The sequence below is a fragment of the Chenopodium quinoa genome, unplaced genomic scaffold (genome assembly GCF_001683475.1).
Source record: "Chenopodium quinoa cultivar QQ74 unplaced genomic scaffold, ASM168347v1, whole genome shotgun sequence".
Taxonomy (NCBI): Eukaryota; Viridiplantae; Streptophyta; class Magnoliopsida; order Caryophyllales; family Amaranthaceae; genus Chenopodium; species Chenopodium quinoa.
The window spans coordinates 518678-532990 of record NW_018745461.1 but is presented as its reverse complement, the minus strand read 5'-3'; the positions used below and the strand labels follow the sequence as shown (position 1 = coordinate 532990).

General features: G+C 36.4%; 3 protein-coding genes across 3 annotated transcripts in view; 1 reads left to right on the top strand and 2 right to left on the bottom strand.

The window, feature by feature from the left end:
* LOC110714730 (small subunit processome component 20 homolog) overlaps nucleotides 1-1478 on the bottom strand; it is a 29764-nt gene extending 28286 nt beyond the window's left edge. Inside the window, exons 1-4 of the mRNA XM_021893268.1 lie at nucleotides 1226-1478; nucleotides 962-1084; nucleotides 510-667; nucleotides 164-208 (exon numbers count right to left, since the gene is read on the bottom strand). Coding sequence (XP_021748960.1) covers nucleotides 164-208; nucleotides 510-667; nucleotides 962-1084; nucleotides 1226-1300 — 401 coding nt within the window. The 5' untranslated portion in view covers nucleotides 1301-1478. The remainder of the gene's footprint in view (nucleotides 1-163; nucleotides 209-509; nucleotides 668-961; nucleotides 1085-1225) is intronic.
* A 2232-nt stretch (nucleotides 1479-3710) lies between these two features.
* LOC110714810 lies at nucleotides 3711-5974 on the top strand. Its single transcript, XM_021893360.1, has 5 exons — nucleotides 3711-4596; nucleotides 5134-5246; nucleotides 5332-5431; nucleotides 5750-5859; nucleotides 5969-5974. The coding sequence occupies exons 1-5, from the start codon at nucleotides 3711-3713 to the stop codon at nucleotides 5972-5974; spliced, it is 1215 nt and encodes a 404-aa protein (XP_021749052.1).
* A 1752-nt stretch (nucleotides 5975-7726) lies between these two features.
* Nucleotides 7727-13609, bottom strand: LOC110715011 (ruBisCO large subunit-binding protein subunit beta, chloroplastic). Its single transcript, XM_021893584.1, has 15 exons — nucleotides 13463-13609; nucleotides 12538-12798; nucleotides 12294-12419; nucleotides 12002-12139; nucleotides 11813-11908; nucleotides 11484-11726; nucleotides 11140-11374; nucleotides 10843-11012; nucleotides 10692-10769; nucleotides 10503-10574; nucleotides 10294-10398; nucleotides 9023-9115; nucleotides 8507-8599; nucleotides 8221-8347; nucleotides 7727-8099 (listed from the first exon to the last, which is right to left on the bottom strand). The coding sequence occupies exons 2-15, from the start codon at nucleotides 12772-12774 to the stop codon at nucleotides 8086-8088; spliced, it is 1827 nt and encodes a 608-aa protein (XP_021749276.1). The 5' UTR covers nucleotides 12775-12798; nucleotides 13463-13609; the 3' UTR covers nucleotides 7727-8085.
* Nucleotides 13610-14313: the final 704 nt, after the last annotated feature.

Here is a 14313-nt window from a genome sequence, read left to right as displayed (position 1 = left end):
ATTATAAAAAAAAAAAATTTAAAAAAAAAAACATCAGCACAGAATTGAAGCTACTTTATACCAGTGCCATTTTGTTTAATACAAAGTAACAGAGAAGCTATACCGGAGAGTTAGATCGCAATATTGATAAATAAATTATAACAACTGACAATCACAAACTTACGGTATAAACTCTTCACCTAGATCTCTTGATAACTCTGCAATCAACCTGTAGAGAAAATGAAGAGTTCATCCTCAATACCAAAATAATAACTTAATATTATTGCACTTCATATAACATTATAGAACCACCTATAACTCAATAAGAAGGAAACAAAAACTTATTATATATCAATCAATCATAAGTGGGGTTGGCTACATAAACCAAAAGTGATTATTCTGTATAAACTAAAAAAATCAAAATTGTAAATACGAATAAACAGAACCAGCACTCTACACAATATTACATTCCACAAGTGTTTCATAGGGATAATTAGCTAGTGAAAATCCAGATTAAAAAAAAGGCAAACCTGAAAATAGCCTCTAGTGAAAGCCGCGCTTTCATTTGCAACCTAGACAAGAGTCTCGCGATTATCATATCTTTGTGTAATAGAGCCAACGACAAGGTTTGTACAAGAGGCATCAATTCTTCATATAACGAAATAAAATCCTCAGCTGTATTTAACTCCTGAACCAAAACCCCGACAACAAAATTATAAACAAGTGACCGCGAAATGTGACACCTTCCCATTGACAACATTAAAGCTAAGAACTTTTGAATGCAAATTGCTTAATTATGATTACATGATTTATTTATGAACCTACTATTGTTTCTATCAAAATAAAACAGTAATGATAAAAGGATTATAGTAAAATAATTAGCATACTATTGTTTCCATCAAAATTAGCCATATGAGAATAAAATCAAAATCAAATTAAACAATAATAATGTTAACTGATTACAGTAAAATAATTAGCATACCCTCCAATGTATTAGACAATCCAAGAAGAAATAAGAGCCAGAAGAGGGCTTAGCCTTGACGGTATCGAGATTTCGAAAAACATTGATTTCCAGCTCGTCGATTTGTTGAGCACATGATTTGTACTGCACAACAAAATTTCAAACAATTGAATTAACTCAATTCCGAACAAACAAATTCAAACATCAAAAATTTTAAAAAATAAAAATTACATAAAATAAGTAGGGTTTAAAGTAGGGTTTATGGTAGAAGTGAGAGAAGAGTACCACAAAGCGGCGGTTGCGGAGGCCGGGAGTAGTATTGAGAGATTTAACGGCCTGAGCTTCATTGGCCGACGCCATTGATGGTTGCTGCTGAAAAAAGATAACAGAAGAGGAGATTGAAGGTGTGAAAATGGTGGTGAATAAAAATGTGATAGAAACAGAGAAAGGCGGCAAAAAATTATTATCGAAAGAGTGTAAAGTAAAGAGGGGATATATAGGTTTTCATTTACCACCAGCTGTTGCGGCTATATATCAGAGCTCGCCCTCTTATTTCTTTTACTACTTCGTCCACCTCTTTATTTTGGAAAAATTGTCAAACCGAGCGTTTTTGGAAAACAATTTTCCAAACAAGACGCGTGCCAAAACTATTTACCAAACTAAGCTTTCAGGGTAAAACGCCACCCGGGCAATTTTTTTTTTTAATTTTTATTCAAAGGTAAAACGCCATCAAGGGTGGCGTTTTACTGCTGGGCAAATTTTTTTAAAAAAAAACATTTACACAAAAACGCTAACACCGTTGGCGTTTTACTTTTAACACAAAAGCGCTAACGTCGTTGGCGTTTTAGAGTCGGGTATTTCTAACAGCATATATCGTTGTTCTTCATTATTCAACCAAACCCCCAAATTGCAAACCCTAACCCCGCGCATACCAACTTCCAATTCTCCATATTTGAAGCAATTTCATCACATTCCGTAGCTTAGTTTTGCATCATAGTCAATAAAAATTAATCCTCCTTCTTTGTTCAACACTGTTACGCCCTACTTTCATCGAAATTGAGGTATGTCTTGAATTTAACTATTTTAATTGTGTATGATGTTTTTTGGGAATTTATGTTTGTAATTTACAATGTATGTACTATAGTGTTGTTCAAGTATGCGAAATATGTATAACTACATAATACATTGTTGTTTAATTATTGAAATTAAGTATAGTTATATGTATGTTGTATAATTTCGTATAATTTATATGAAGCATTTAGTTGTTGAACTACATATATGAAGCATTTAGGGAATTACGAACTACATTGTTGAGTTAAGTACATTTAAATGTATCTTACATTGTTAGATTAAGTAGGTAAGTTAGTATGTTGTTGAACACTGCGTTGTATGTACGCTTTGCTTGGGGATTTATTGGAATCATTGTGGTTTTAGTTGTGCATATGTGTCACCTAATATGTGGTCTGATGTTATGTAGAACATGGCTTCACAATTGATTGTTTTGTTATGCCGTTGGGGGGGTGAAATTTTGTGTGTCGGACCCAATGTCGAGTATAGAGGAGGAAAAATGGAACCGCTAGCATTGAAACCTTGTATGACTTACAATGATTTGTTGAAGAAAGTTTATACTATAATTGGTTCAAAGCCAACAAGTGTTGAAGTGAACATCAAAATGAGGTTTGAAAGTGTTAGCGGGATTCAAATCTTACCTGTTTTGAATGACGACCATTTGGAGGTTTTGAGGGGTGTCGTTGCAATGAGGTCTCTTCCTACTGATTTGTATGTGGAAACGGTGCCTGTATGTACTCAACAACCAACATTTCTTCCATCATACAATGCAAGCTCTCTACAAATGCCCGCATATAACATTCCATCATCTGAATATGGAATGGGTTCTTTCAGTAGAATGTTACACGACAATCAATTTGACATTCCATTCAGTTCACAATTTACGGCGTCGGGGTCAATGCAGCAACCTGGTCCATCTACCTCAAACAATGACATTTCATCATCGATGCAGTTGCAAAGTTACTCTCCCACGCAAGAACATATTGAAACACCACCGTTTCAGACTTTGGTGAATGCTGAACTTGTTGTAAACAACGAGTTGTCTGTTCTTGATATGTTTAATGAAACAAACGACGAGGGTGAAGACGGAGATGAAGAAGATGTTATAAACAACGATTTGTCTGTGGATGATGTTGTTGCTAGAACTCCATTACCTTGGTTCAGTCAAATAAACGAGAACTATGAGGTGGACATACATTGGGGTGATTCGGGGAGCCAGTGTTCGTTTCGTGTCGGGGGAGAATTTGAGAAGGGCATGATTTTCGACAATAAGAAAGCGCTACAGGAAATGGTGAAATTGTATTCCATAGAGCGGAATCATTTCTACACCACAGTGACGTCGAATGAGAATGTCCTTCATTTAAAGTGCAAGAGGGGGTGTGGTTGGTCGCTACGTGGTACAAAAACAAATCTAACCACACGTGCCTTTAAGATCGTATCTTACAAGGGCCCACATCGCGACAATTGTGTTAATGAAGTTCCGCCCAGAGATCATCGACACTTGGACTCCTCTGTTATCTGCGACTATGTGAAGTCGTTTGTGCAGAAAGATCCATGTTTGAGAGTTGAGTTCATACAACATATCATCTCCAACAAATTTCAATTCGATGTTCCATATCGAAGAGCGTAGTATGCCAAACAGAAAGCGATTGCGGAAAATTTTGGGGATTGGGAGAGTTCATACAACAGACTTCCTTCATTCATGCAAGCCCTCCAGGAGTCGAACCCAGGCACTGTAGTTCTGTGGAAATACAAAGCTATTGCTGAAGGCGTTTATTACAGCAACATGGAGGTATTTGAACGAGTGTTTTGGGCCTTTAAGCCTTCCATCGATGGGTTCAAACACTGCATGCCTCTGTTATCTATTGATGAGACACACTTGTATGGGAAATATAAAGGCACACTTTTGGTTGCTACAAGTGTTGATGCTAATTTTCAGGTATTTCCTTTAGCATTTGCAATAGTTGAAGGGGAAAACACCTCGAGTTGGTCCTGGTTTCTAAGCTGCATTCGGGTTCATGTTACTGATCGAGAGGGCCTATGTGTTATATCTGACCGACATGCGGGGATTATTGCTGCGATGACTAACCCGGATGTTGGATTTCATGAGCCACGGGCCTTTCACAGGTTTTGCGTTCGACAAATGGCCTCTAACTTGAGGACCCATGTGAAAAACAACGACATGAGAGACAGGTTCAAGGCTGCTGCATACCAACGCCAAGAAAAAAAATTGGTTGAAGATATGCATTATATCGGCGAAGCTTGTGTTAAGTCCCTAGAGTACATCACGGATGTGCCGTTTCACAGATGGTCCTTGTTTCATGACGCTGGTCGGAGGCATGGTATATGTACTACAAATTTCTCAGAAACTTTTAACAATGTGTTGAAGGGAGCTCGTTTTCTGCCAATCATGTCCCTTGTCGAATTAACTTTCCACAGAGTTAACAAGTACTTTAACAGAAGCAGAGATAGTTCACTTGCTAGGCGTGCTCACGGATATGCATACTCACCTAAGGTCACCGCCATTTTGGAGAAGAATAATAGAAAGGCAAAATACCATACAGTGGATGTTTATAGCCGTCAGCTTGGTATATACCAAGTAAAAACACACCGAGGAGAAAGGATAGGGAGAAAAGGGGGTCATAAGCATACCGTTAACTTTAATTTAAGAACATGTACATGCAACAAACCGATGATATTTCACCTACCATGTTCTCATGTTCTAGCCGTGTGTCTTAAGTATTCAGTTTCTGAGGAACCGTGGGTGGACAGTTTCCTACGATCAGAGGCGTATGAAAATACTTATGCCCCACAATTCTGGCCTATTCCTTGTGAGACGACGTGGAGGTCATACAGAGGGCCTAAAATCATCCTGATGAGATCATGGTCCGAGGACACGGTCGCCCACCGTCGAAGCGTATACGAAATGAAATGGATGAGACAAACCGTCCACCAAGGAAATGTAGTCGTTGCCGTCAGGAAGGACACAATAAGAGATCTTGCCCTTTTCGAACGGACGGTGACCGGTAGTGGTGTTAGTTTATGTATTATTTTTATACCATGTTGTGTGTATGTGTTCAAGTAGGATGTAGCTGACTTTTTGTTTTACATTGTACGCTGAACAGAGATCATGGAGGGACAGGATCAGGGGCAGACAGGACATGACCCTGGACCAGCTGACCCTTCAGTGCTGACACTTCAGGATACCCATCGGAGCCGTGACATATGGGAGCAGATAGTAAGTTTTCATCTACCAAATATTTATTGTGTTTGACATTTATTTAGTTCACTGATCAAACAATTTATTTTTTGTTCTTGTACAGGGTGATCCAGCACGTTGCTTGGTTTGCAGGCACCACGTTGCCACCACGGTGGTAGATTGGGTGGTCGACCCCCGTGTGCTACAGTACATCGATTTTGTGGGTTTCGGCGGATTTCATAGGATGGCCTTCACACCGATCGATCGAGCGCTTATTACTGCGCTTTGTTGAGAGATGGAGACAAGAGACTCACTCCTTCCATCTACCAGTTGGGGAGGCCACCGTCACGCTCCGAGATGTGGCGATACTTACACGGCTCCCAGTGCATTGTATCCAAATAAATATTATCAATTTTACTAACCTTTTTGGTTCATTTTCTGCACATTATCAACTTCACCATACGCATTCATTCTTTTCATTGTATTGGTTGCTGGTGTTGTTGTTGTTGCTGGTGTTGTTAATGTTGCTGATGTTGTTGCAGTTATTGTTGTGGTTCCTGTTGTTAAGGTTGTAGTAGTTGTTGTGATTGTTGTTGATGCTCTTGTTGGGGTTGTCGCTGTTGCTCTTGTTGGGGTTGTCGCTGTTGTTGTTGTAGTAGTTGTTGTGGTTGTTGCTGCTGTTGTTGTTGCAGCTCCTGTGGTTGTTGCTGTTGTTGTTGCAGCTCCTGTTGTTGTTGCTGTGTAGCTGTGTTTGTGTGCAGAGATAAAACGCCAACCATGGTGGCGCTTTAGGGGGGTAAATTATTTTCAAAAAAATCACTCAGGGTAAAACGCCAACGGCGTTAGCGTTTTTGTGTAAATGTGTTTTTTTTAAAAAATTTGCCCAGCAGTAAAACGCCACCCTTGATGGCGTTTTATCCTTGACTAAAAATTAAAAAAAAATAAATGCCCAGGGTAAAACGCCATCCTGGTTGGCGTTTTACTCTGGAAGCTTAGTTTGGTAAATAGTTTTGCCACGCGTCTTGTTTGGGAAATCGTTTTCCAAAAACGCTTAGTTTGGCAATTTTTCCCTTTATTTTCAGAAAAATTTGCAAATTACAACCATTTAAATTTCGTATTTTGCAAATTAAACTCATTTAAAAAAATAATTACAAATTGGAACTCAAAAAATCGTATAAATTGTAAATTATAGCCCGATTTAACTTTTTCATCGGTTTACATGTTGAAAATTATCCGGTTAAGGTTTTATGGGTCATTTTAGCTCTTAAGAGCCCGAATTGAGCTTGGAATAGCAAAAAAAATAACGTAAGTGTCTCGTTTTGGGCATAAAAAATGTATTAATTTGTGGAAAATTGTAAAAATGAGACACATTAATTTTTTGCTAATTCCGAGCTCAATTCGGAACGTTAAGGACTAATATGGCCCCTAAAACCTTAACCGAAGATTTTTCGACATTATATACTAATGAAAAAGTTGAATCGGACTGCAATTTACAATTTATACGAACTTTTGGGTTGCAATTTGCAATTTTTTTTTAAATGGCTGTGATTTGCAAAATTTCCTTTTTTTCGCTGTATATTTTATTAATTAATATTACATTTATATAATTTTCAAAAATATGAAAATGAAATATACACACGCCGTACATATTAAAACTCATCTTGGATATCATAAAAGGACAAAAAAAAAACAAAATAGAGACAGAGGAATCCTTGCTAGAGCCCATGATTAAGTGTGCTCGTGTAAATTTGTAGTAAAATTGGGGTGTTTCTCATGTGAATTTGATTCACTTTATCTTCCATTAATTTCACTTTTTTTTTTTTACTAACTCCGTATTTTTTTTTTGAAATATTTACTTACTCCGTATTTATAAAAAAGAAAATAGTGTTAAAATTTTAACATTATTTGCTTTCATATCAATAATTGCAATAACTAATTTGAAATTAGCCCTTAATTATGTCTAATGTTAAGAAAATTATTTTTTTTTTCTTGAAAAATCATTTTGAAAGGATCTAGACTTTTTTTCCAAAATTAACATTGGGTTATGAAAGGTATCATAGTACAAATTTGAAAATTTTTAACAATAAAATAAAAAGAACTAAAATTTTTAACAATAAAATAAAAAGAACTAAAATGTGAATCGAATTTTGATATATGTAAGTAAGTTTAAACATGCTAGAAATATTGAATTATGGTGATTTGGATTTGTTATAGCCCCCTAAAAAATTTCAAAGTGATTTTATTTATGCGCACTCAAAAAGAGAAATTTTAAACTTTACAAATTGTTTAGAATTAGAAAATTACAAGAGAAAAAAGAGTGAGAGAATGGTTTTATGTGTAAAATCACACTCACAAAAGTCATTTTTTAAGATAGCATATATCATAGCTAATAGATAAGATTAAAGGCCAATCATACTATCACTTTGTGAGACCACATATTATCAAGTTCCTCAACATATAATCTATTAAGACCTTCAGTGAAACAGTAAATACTCTAAATACTCCAAACGAGAAACATAAAGTACAAATACAATCCAACCCCAAAGCTGCCAAGTGTGGCCGTGTGGGACATCGACCAGCACGATGACCGTCTGTGAAAAGATTGCAGCATACATTCAACAATTATGCAGCAACACATGCACAGTTGCATCTCTATAAATTTGAGGAAAAGCACAATGACCAAAAACATTTATTTTACTCCATTGAATAAAGTTCCCGCAAGTTTACAACTAAACAGCAAATTCATGTAACCAGTCCTCGCCAAAAAAACTACCACCTTACAGCATAATTTCCTCTAAACAATCAATTGATTTACAAAACTGACACCCTAGCTTCATCAAACGTCTCTCTGTCTCCTTGAAACTACTCAAAGCTGTGTTTAGTAACCGAATCCTGCAACAAAAAAAAAAAACACATCATTATATAATACACATTGTTTCCTGCAGTGGTCATCATCATTACAAATTACTTGCGAAACAGATTATGATGCTTCGAAGCAATGAATAGTACTTACCTGAATTATCCATCGGACTTCCAACAGACACTGGTGGCTCAGGTTCCTTGACATCAACAACTACACAATCTGACATCAAAAATGTTTTTGCTACTGAAGATGCATGCTCCAAACAGCATCTCACAACCTGTTTAAGTAAATTAGCGGCATTTTAACATCACAGCATAACTTACACGATTCAGTAAAAACCCGAAAGTCACCCAGGAAGATTTATTCAATCACATGTCAAATCACACAGACCCAACATCTCTCACACCCATTGCCCAATAATACTCATCCAACTTACCTTTGTTGGATCAATGATTCCTGCAGACATCAAGTCCTCATACTGTCCAGTGGCAGCATTATATCCATATCTTGTGTCGTCACTTGACAGCACCTACACCCACAGAACGAGAAATCCATAAGAGCGCAATACCTCATACAATTAAAACTTCTGTCCAAAACGGGAATGTGGCTGTTTTGCAAGATGGCGCACATAGCTAGCTAGCAATAGCACATCATTTTTAGCATTATTTTATTAATCATCTCCTACATCAAGTGTTTTTGTAAATATTATTTGCCCATTGATCTTTGGGAGTGAGTCCTATTATGCCTTTTATTGCACTTTGAAGTTGGTGTGAAAAAACATGAAACTTGAATACGTATTCAGAAAGTCCAGCTGCACAGCATACTAGGTGATCTCAATTCTCAAACATAGGCAGTGCACATCAGTTTTTCAAGGTATTTTTTTGAAATTATATTCAGCCTGTACTACAGCTTCTCAAACAATTGGCAGAAGAATTATAAATGAATTACATACCTTTTCACTGACTACACTTCCATTTACACCAGCATTTTTAGCAATCAACTTCAAGGGATAGCTTAATGCTCTTTTAACAATATCTGCCCCAACCTGCAAAGAAAAGTCCAGTGATTAAAATTTAAAAGAACCAGGAACAGCTATATTACAATGATGGAAAGGGAAGTCGATAAAGAGATATTGGTGTCATTTTACCAACAAAGTACAAAATCACACTACGAATCAGGCAAATTTGAAGTTCCAAAAGCTAGTACCATAACAAGCAAAAAGCCTAAAACTAACAACTTTGAAAAAAAACAGCAGAAGAATGTCATACAACTCGATTTTGACAATAACAACATGCATCAATTAAGCAAACACACGGCAGCCCAGAATAAGTTTTCACGGCAATATAAAAGAATGAAGTGATGTTACATTGTCTAAATTAACAATAGAAAACCATCTCTAGGTGTCTAATTAATATTTATAGCCACAAAAGACCTATGTTTAGGACAATACCATGGACATTCATTTATTAATCTTTCCTTGCTCTTCCACATTTAATGTGATATTAGGATGAATCTTATTACGGCTACGCCCACTAATTATGATGTCTGACCAGAACCAACACGACCAAACACACTAATTGATACGGAGTATAAAATCAAGCACTTTTTCTCTAAATAACCCAACTAAACTTGGCCAATGACACAGCAAAATAACAAACAAAAAAAACTTATTCTGATAAACTTAGCCATGATGATGAGAGCGGATGCCACAAGCAAAAGAGTTTTACATCAGCAGTTCTGTGTCTTGTGATGAAAATTATACACACCCTAATATATACTCCCTCCGTCCTTATTGATAGTCGGCAATTCGGCATAGTCCCTTATGGCCAATATTTAGTCCCAAAATGATAGTCTCATTTGCTTTTTTCAAGTACCACTAATATCAATTTTTTACAAAAATTCCCTACAATTTGCAACAAAATTTGTGCAAATTTAACTTTCACATGTAAATTTTGCTTTTCCATGTACTTTTATTACTTTCTCTCTCTAATTTTTTGCATACTCAATGTAAATTTACTTTTTCAATATACTTTTATTTGTGTTCATTAATTCCCGAGAAAATTGTCCACAAGGGACTATCAATAAGGGACAGAGGGAGTATTTACTAAGAAAAAGAGTTCGCCCTCAGCAGCACTACATCTGGTGATGAAAATTATGAACTCCCTATATTATACTTAGAAAAATAATAAAAATTCCTGTTAAAGGAAATTAAATTGACCAAACCTTTTCCTCAACATTTTGAAGTTGATCCTTAATAGCATCCACTTTAGATGAAAGACGAAGTAGAGTGCATCCACCTCCAACAACAATTCCTTCTTCAACCGCCGCCTAAATTGCAAGTAAAATTTAATACATGTTATGTACTGCTAAATGGTACAGTATTCCATCTAAGCAAAAAATATCAGTCTCCTCTTCGAAAATTTATCCAATACCTTTGTTGCATTAAGGGCGTCTTCAACTCTCAGCTTCTTTTCTTTCAACTCTGTTTCAGTTTGTGCTCCAACCTACCAAGAAAATGTAACATGTTATGAGCAAATGAAACCATTACATTAATTATTCTGGAGATTTTGTATACAGCCCACTGTACAGGGTTTGATGCTGAGAGCAGGAAGGTAGCATACCTGAATAACAGCCACTCCACCAGAAAGTTTTGCGATTCTCTCCGTAAGCTTTTCCTTCTCATATTCTTGCTCAGCAACCTGCAACAAGAATTTGTATAAGAATGCAAAATCACCGAATCTAGCAATGTTATAATCTGGAAAACAACTTCACCTCAATTTGATTCTTTATTTGTCCAACCCGTTTTGTCACAGCTTCTTGAGTGCTTCCATCACCCACAATTGTGGATGAATCCTTTGTTAGAACTATTTTGGCAGCATGACCTAAAACCTCCTTGTCAGCTTTGTCAAGTGTGAGACCAACTTCATCTCGAATAACAGTTGCTGCAACCATTCACAAAAATTGAGATAGCTGAGTGCATGATAAGCAGTGAAGGAAAACAGGTAATCAAAACAAAAAAGTCATAGGCAGTATAATGTAAGGCAGCAAGGGTTTAATGTAATCATTTACCTCCTGTAAGGATGGCAATGTCATCAAGATACTGACTTTTACGTTCACCAAATCCAGGAGCCTTGAGTGCTGCAATTTTCAAAGAACCTCTCAACCGATTCACAACAAGGGTAGCCAAAGCTTCCTGTTCAATATCCTCGGCTATTATTAGTACTGGGTAACTTCCCCTAATGGCATCTTCCAAGATGTTAACCAAATCCCTTGCATTTGTAATCTTTTTGTCAACTAGAAGCACCTGTAACAACATTTTCACAAAAAATGTTAAATGCAATACCACAAATGTGACAACATAAGACAACCCTACTAATAATGTTCAACAGAGTAGTTTTGAATGTATTGCAAACCTTGCAGTTCTCATACTCCACTGTCATTTTCTCAGCATCAGTAACAAAATAAGGTGAAATATAACCCCGATCGAACTGCATTCCTTCAACAACATAGAGACTGTTCTCGGCACTTTTTCCTTCTTCAAGAGTCACAACACCTTTCCTACCAACTCTGCTCATTGCTTCAGCAATCATATTTCCTACTTCATGGTTGTTGCCAGCACTGACAGCAGCTACATCAGCTAGTTCACTGTCTTCAACCTGCAAAAGATCAATTATGGTTACTGGTGACTGCATATTCGTAAAAGTACACATATTAATTAAGTGTATATTCCCTGTAATATTACCTCTTTTGACATCAACTTAAGCTCAGCTACTAGTGCTTTTGTAGTCTTCTCAATACCTCGGGTGATCAGAACAGGATTTGCACCTGCTGCAACTACCTAAACAAACCAAAAAAAAACTCCACAAAATTATTTATCAAACAAACAGTCATTGAATCAAGTAGAAATTATACAGCATCTTCACAAACAAACCTTGACCCCTTCTGCAATCAGACCTTGTGCGAGGACAACAGAAGTAGTTGTCCCGTCTCCAGCCAAATCATTAGTCTTAGCAGCCGCCTGTCTCACTAATTTTGCCCCAATATTTTCAACTGGGTCCTCCAACTCAACCTTCAGGTTATAGAAAAACCACAGCATATAAGTAACGGTTGACCAACAATACAGAATACAAATAGATAAGATCACAGGATTGCATGGTTTTATCAATAATCAACCCAACTCTCTCATGAAACAAGATTTACATGAGGGGTTAAAAAAATTATACCTCCTTAGCAACAGTAACACCATCATTGACAATCTTTGGGGAACCATATTTGCTCTCTAGAACAACGTTCCGACCCTTAGGACCCAAAGTAACCCCCACTAAATCAGCAAGCTTGTTCACCCCACTCTGGACAACAAATTCAGTAAATTTAGCAACATAAACAGGAAAGTTAAAAAAAAAAAAAAAAAAAGAAAGCCTAAGAATATTGATTGAATAACTATTCTTAGGCCTAGCCTAAACTCACTTGCAGCCTCTTGATAGCAGACCCATCTTTGTTAAAATACAACTCTTTGGCCATCGCGTTGATCTTTACTGAACGTGAATTCCGCAGAACAGCATTAGATCGTCTCCCTAAATTAATAGAAGAAGATATGGACGCCAATGAGGATAGTTTCTCTGCGGAGGTCAAAGGTTTCTTATCCATAACACGGGCGGCACCAGGGGCAGCCATTGCAGACATGCTCGTGAATGTTGATGCCATTTGTTCAGAAACCGTGAGATTTCACTGCAAAAACAAATTAATTCACAAATCTTCGTAATAAAACAAACCTATAGAAATCCATTCATTAATATAAATAGCACCCTTCTTCAAAAAAGCATAATTCATCAAACTGTAACAATATACTTCCTCCATTTCATTATAATGCGATAAATTTGACTTAGTAGCAAAACTTAGTCATCTCACCCGTCAATTTCTATCTTAAGTTCTTCAAAAACCATGTGACTCAAAATGCAACAGCTTAACATTACAATGGTCAACTATCACCAAATGTAGTCTGTCCATCGGGAATTAATAGTCACGTTGATAGTATAATTCAAACGATTAATATAATAATTTAGCCCCAAACTTGAATGCAATTGATACACAAGTATTAAAGAACATATACATATTCATAATAACATCTCAATAAAAACAATACTAATTATATCTCAATACACGCAGATTAAGGAGCTTAGCAGCAAACAAAACTTACATCTCATAAACAAATGAATGAAAATAAAGGTCAATAATCAGTGAACAACATTAGGGTTTTGCATAAACACAAAATTCAATTAAAAAGTTCAAAAATCAATTAACAGAAATGGCAGAGAATATATACAGAATGTAAATGTTGAAGATTGAAACGATGAAATCGAAGTAAAATAGGAGAGAGAAAATGTGAACTTACGAAGATGGAGAAATGGATAAGAGGAGCTTTGAAATGGAGAGTGAATACTGAAGCAGAGAGAAGAGGGGAGTGAGTGAAGAGGTAAGGTTTTAGCGAAAACCGGAAAATGAGAGAAATTAGGTTTAAATTGAGGGAAAACCGGTATTTCTTTAGCCTCTTGAACCTTCTTCCTAATTATGGACCGTTGGATTATTTATCTCTTGTTGTGTTTAGAACTCTCTAGAATTTTTGGTTTCGTTTGTTGGACAACTTGATATTTTGGCACCACCATGGCTCCCTACTTCCTCATAGTAATGTCTAATGTGATTGTATTTGGGCTTGGTCGTCACACGTTTGGGTTTATATTCATCTGTTCAACTTAGAGGATTATTATATACATTCGAGTCATCGGGTGTACCGATGTACCGTATAAGCATTAGTATTTTGTTCTTATTTTGATGATTGGTTTTCATTTAATCAACAAATAAGGAAATCAAAACCAACCTCGGGTCGGGTTAGTTGAGTGTACGGTACATCCGGTTGTATATAATAAATTATACTCTAGTTAAATGCAAGCGATAAGTTTGTCATGGAATGTGCTAAACAAACTCCTTAGACCACGTTGGTAACACATAGGTTGTCGCATTTAATGGTCATGTTTTTTTATTGCTCTTCAATGGTAAGTTTGACACTCGTTATGATTATAGCTCTACTATAATTAACTTTATGTTACTCGATTAATAGACGTGTGCACTGAATATCTCGCATCTGGAGTTGTGCAAGATAACACTTATTAGTGTTGAGTTGTCACATGATGGACAATTGAAGTTAAGGGTATGTTCTCTTACGATGAAATTCAGTTCAGTTCAGTT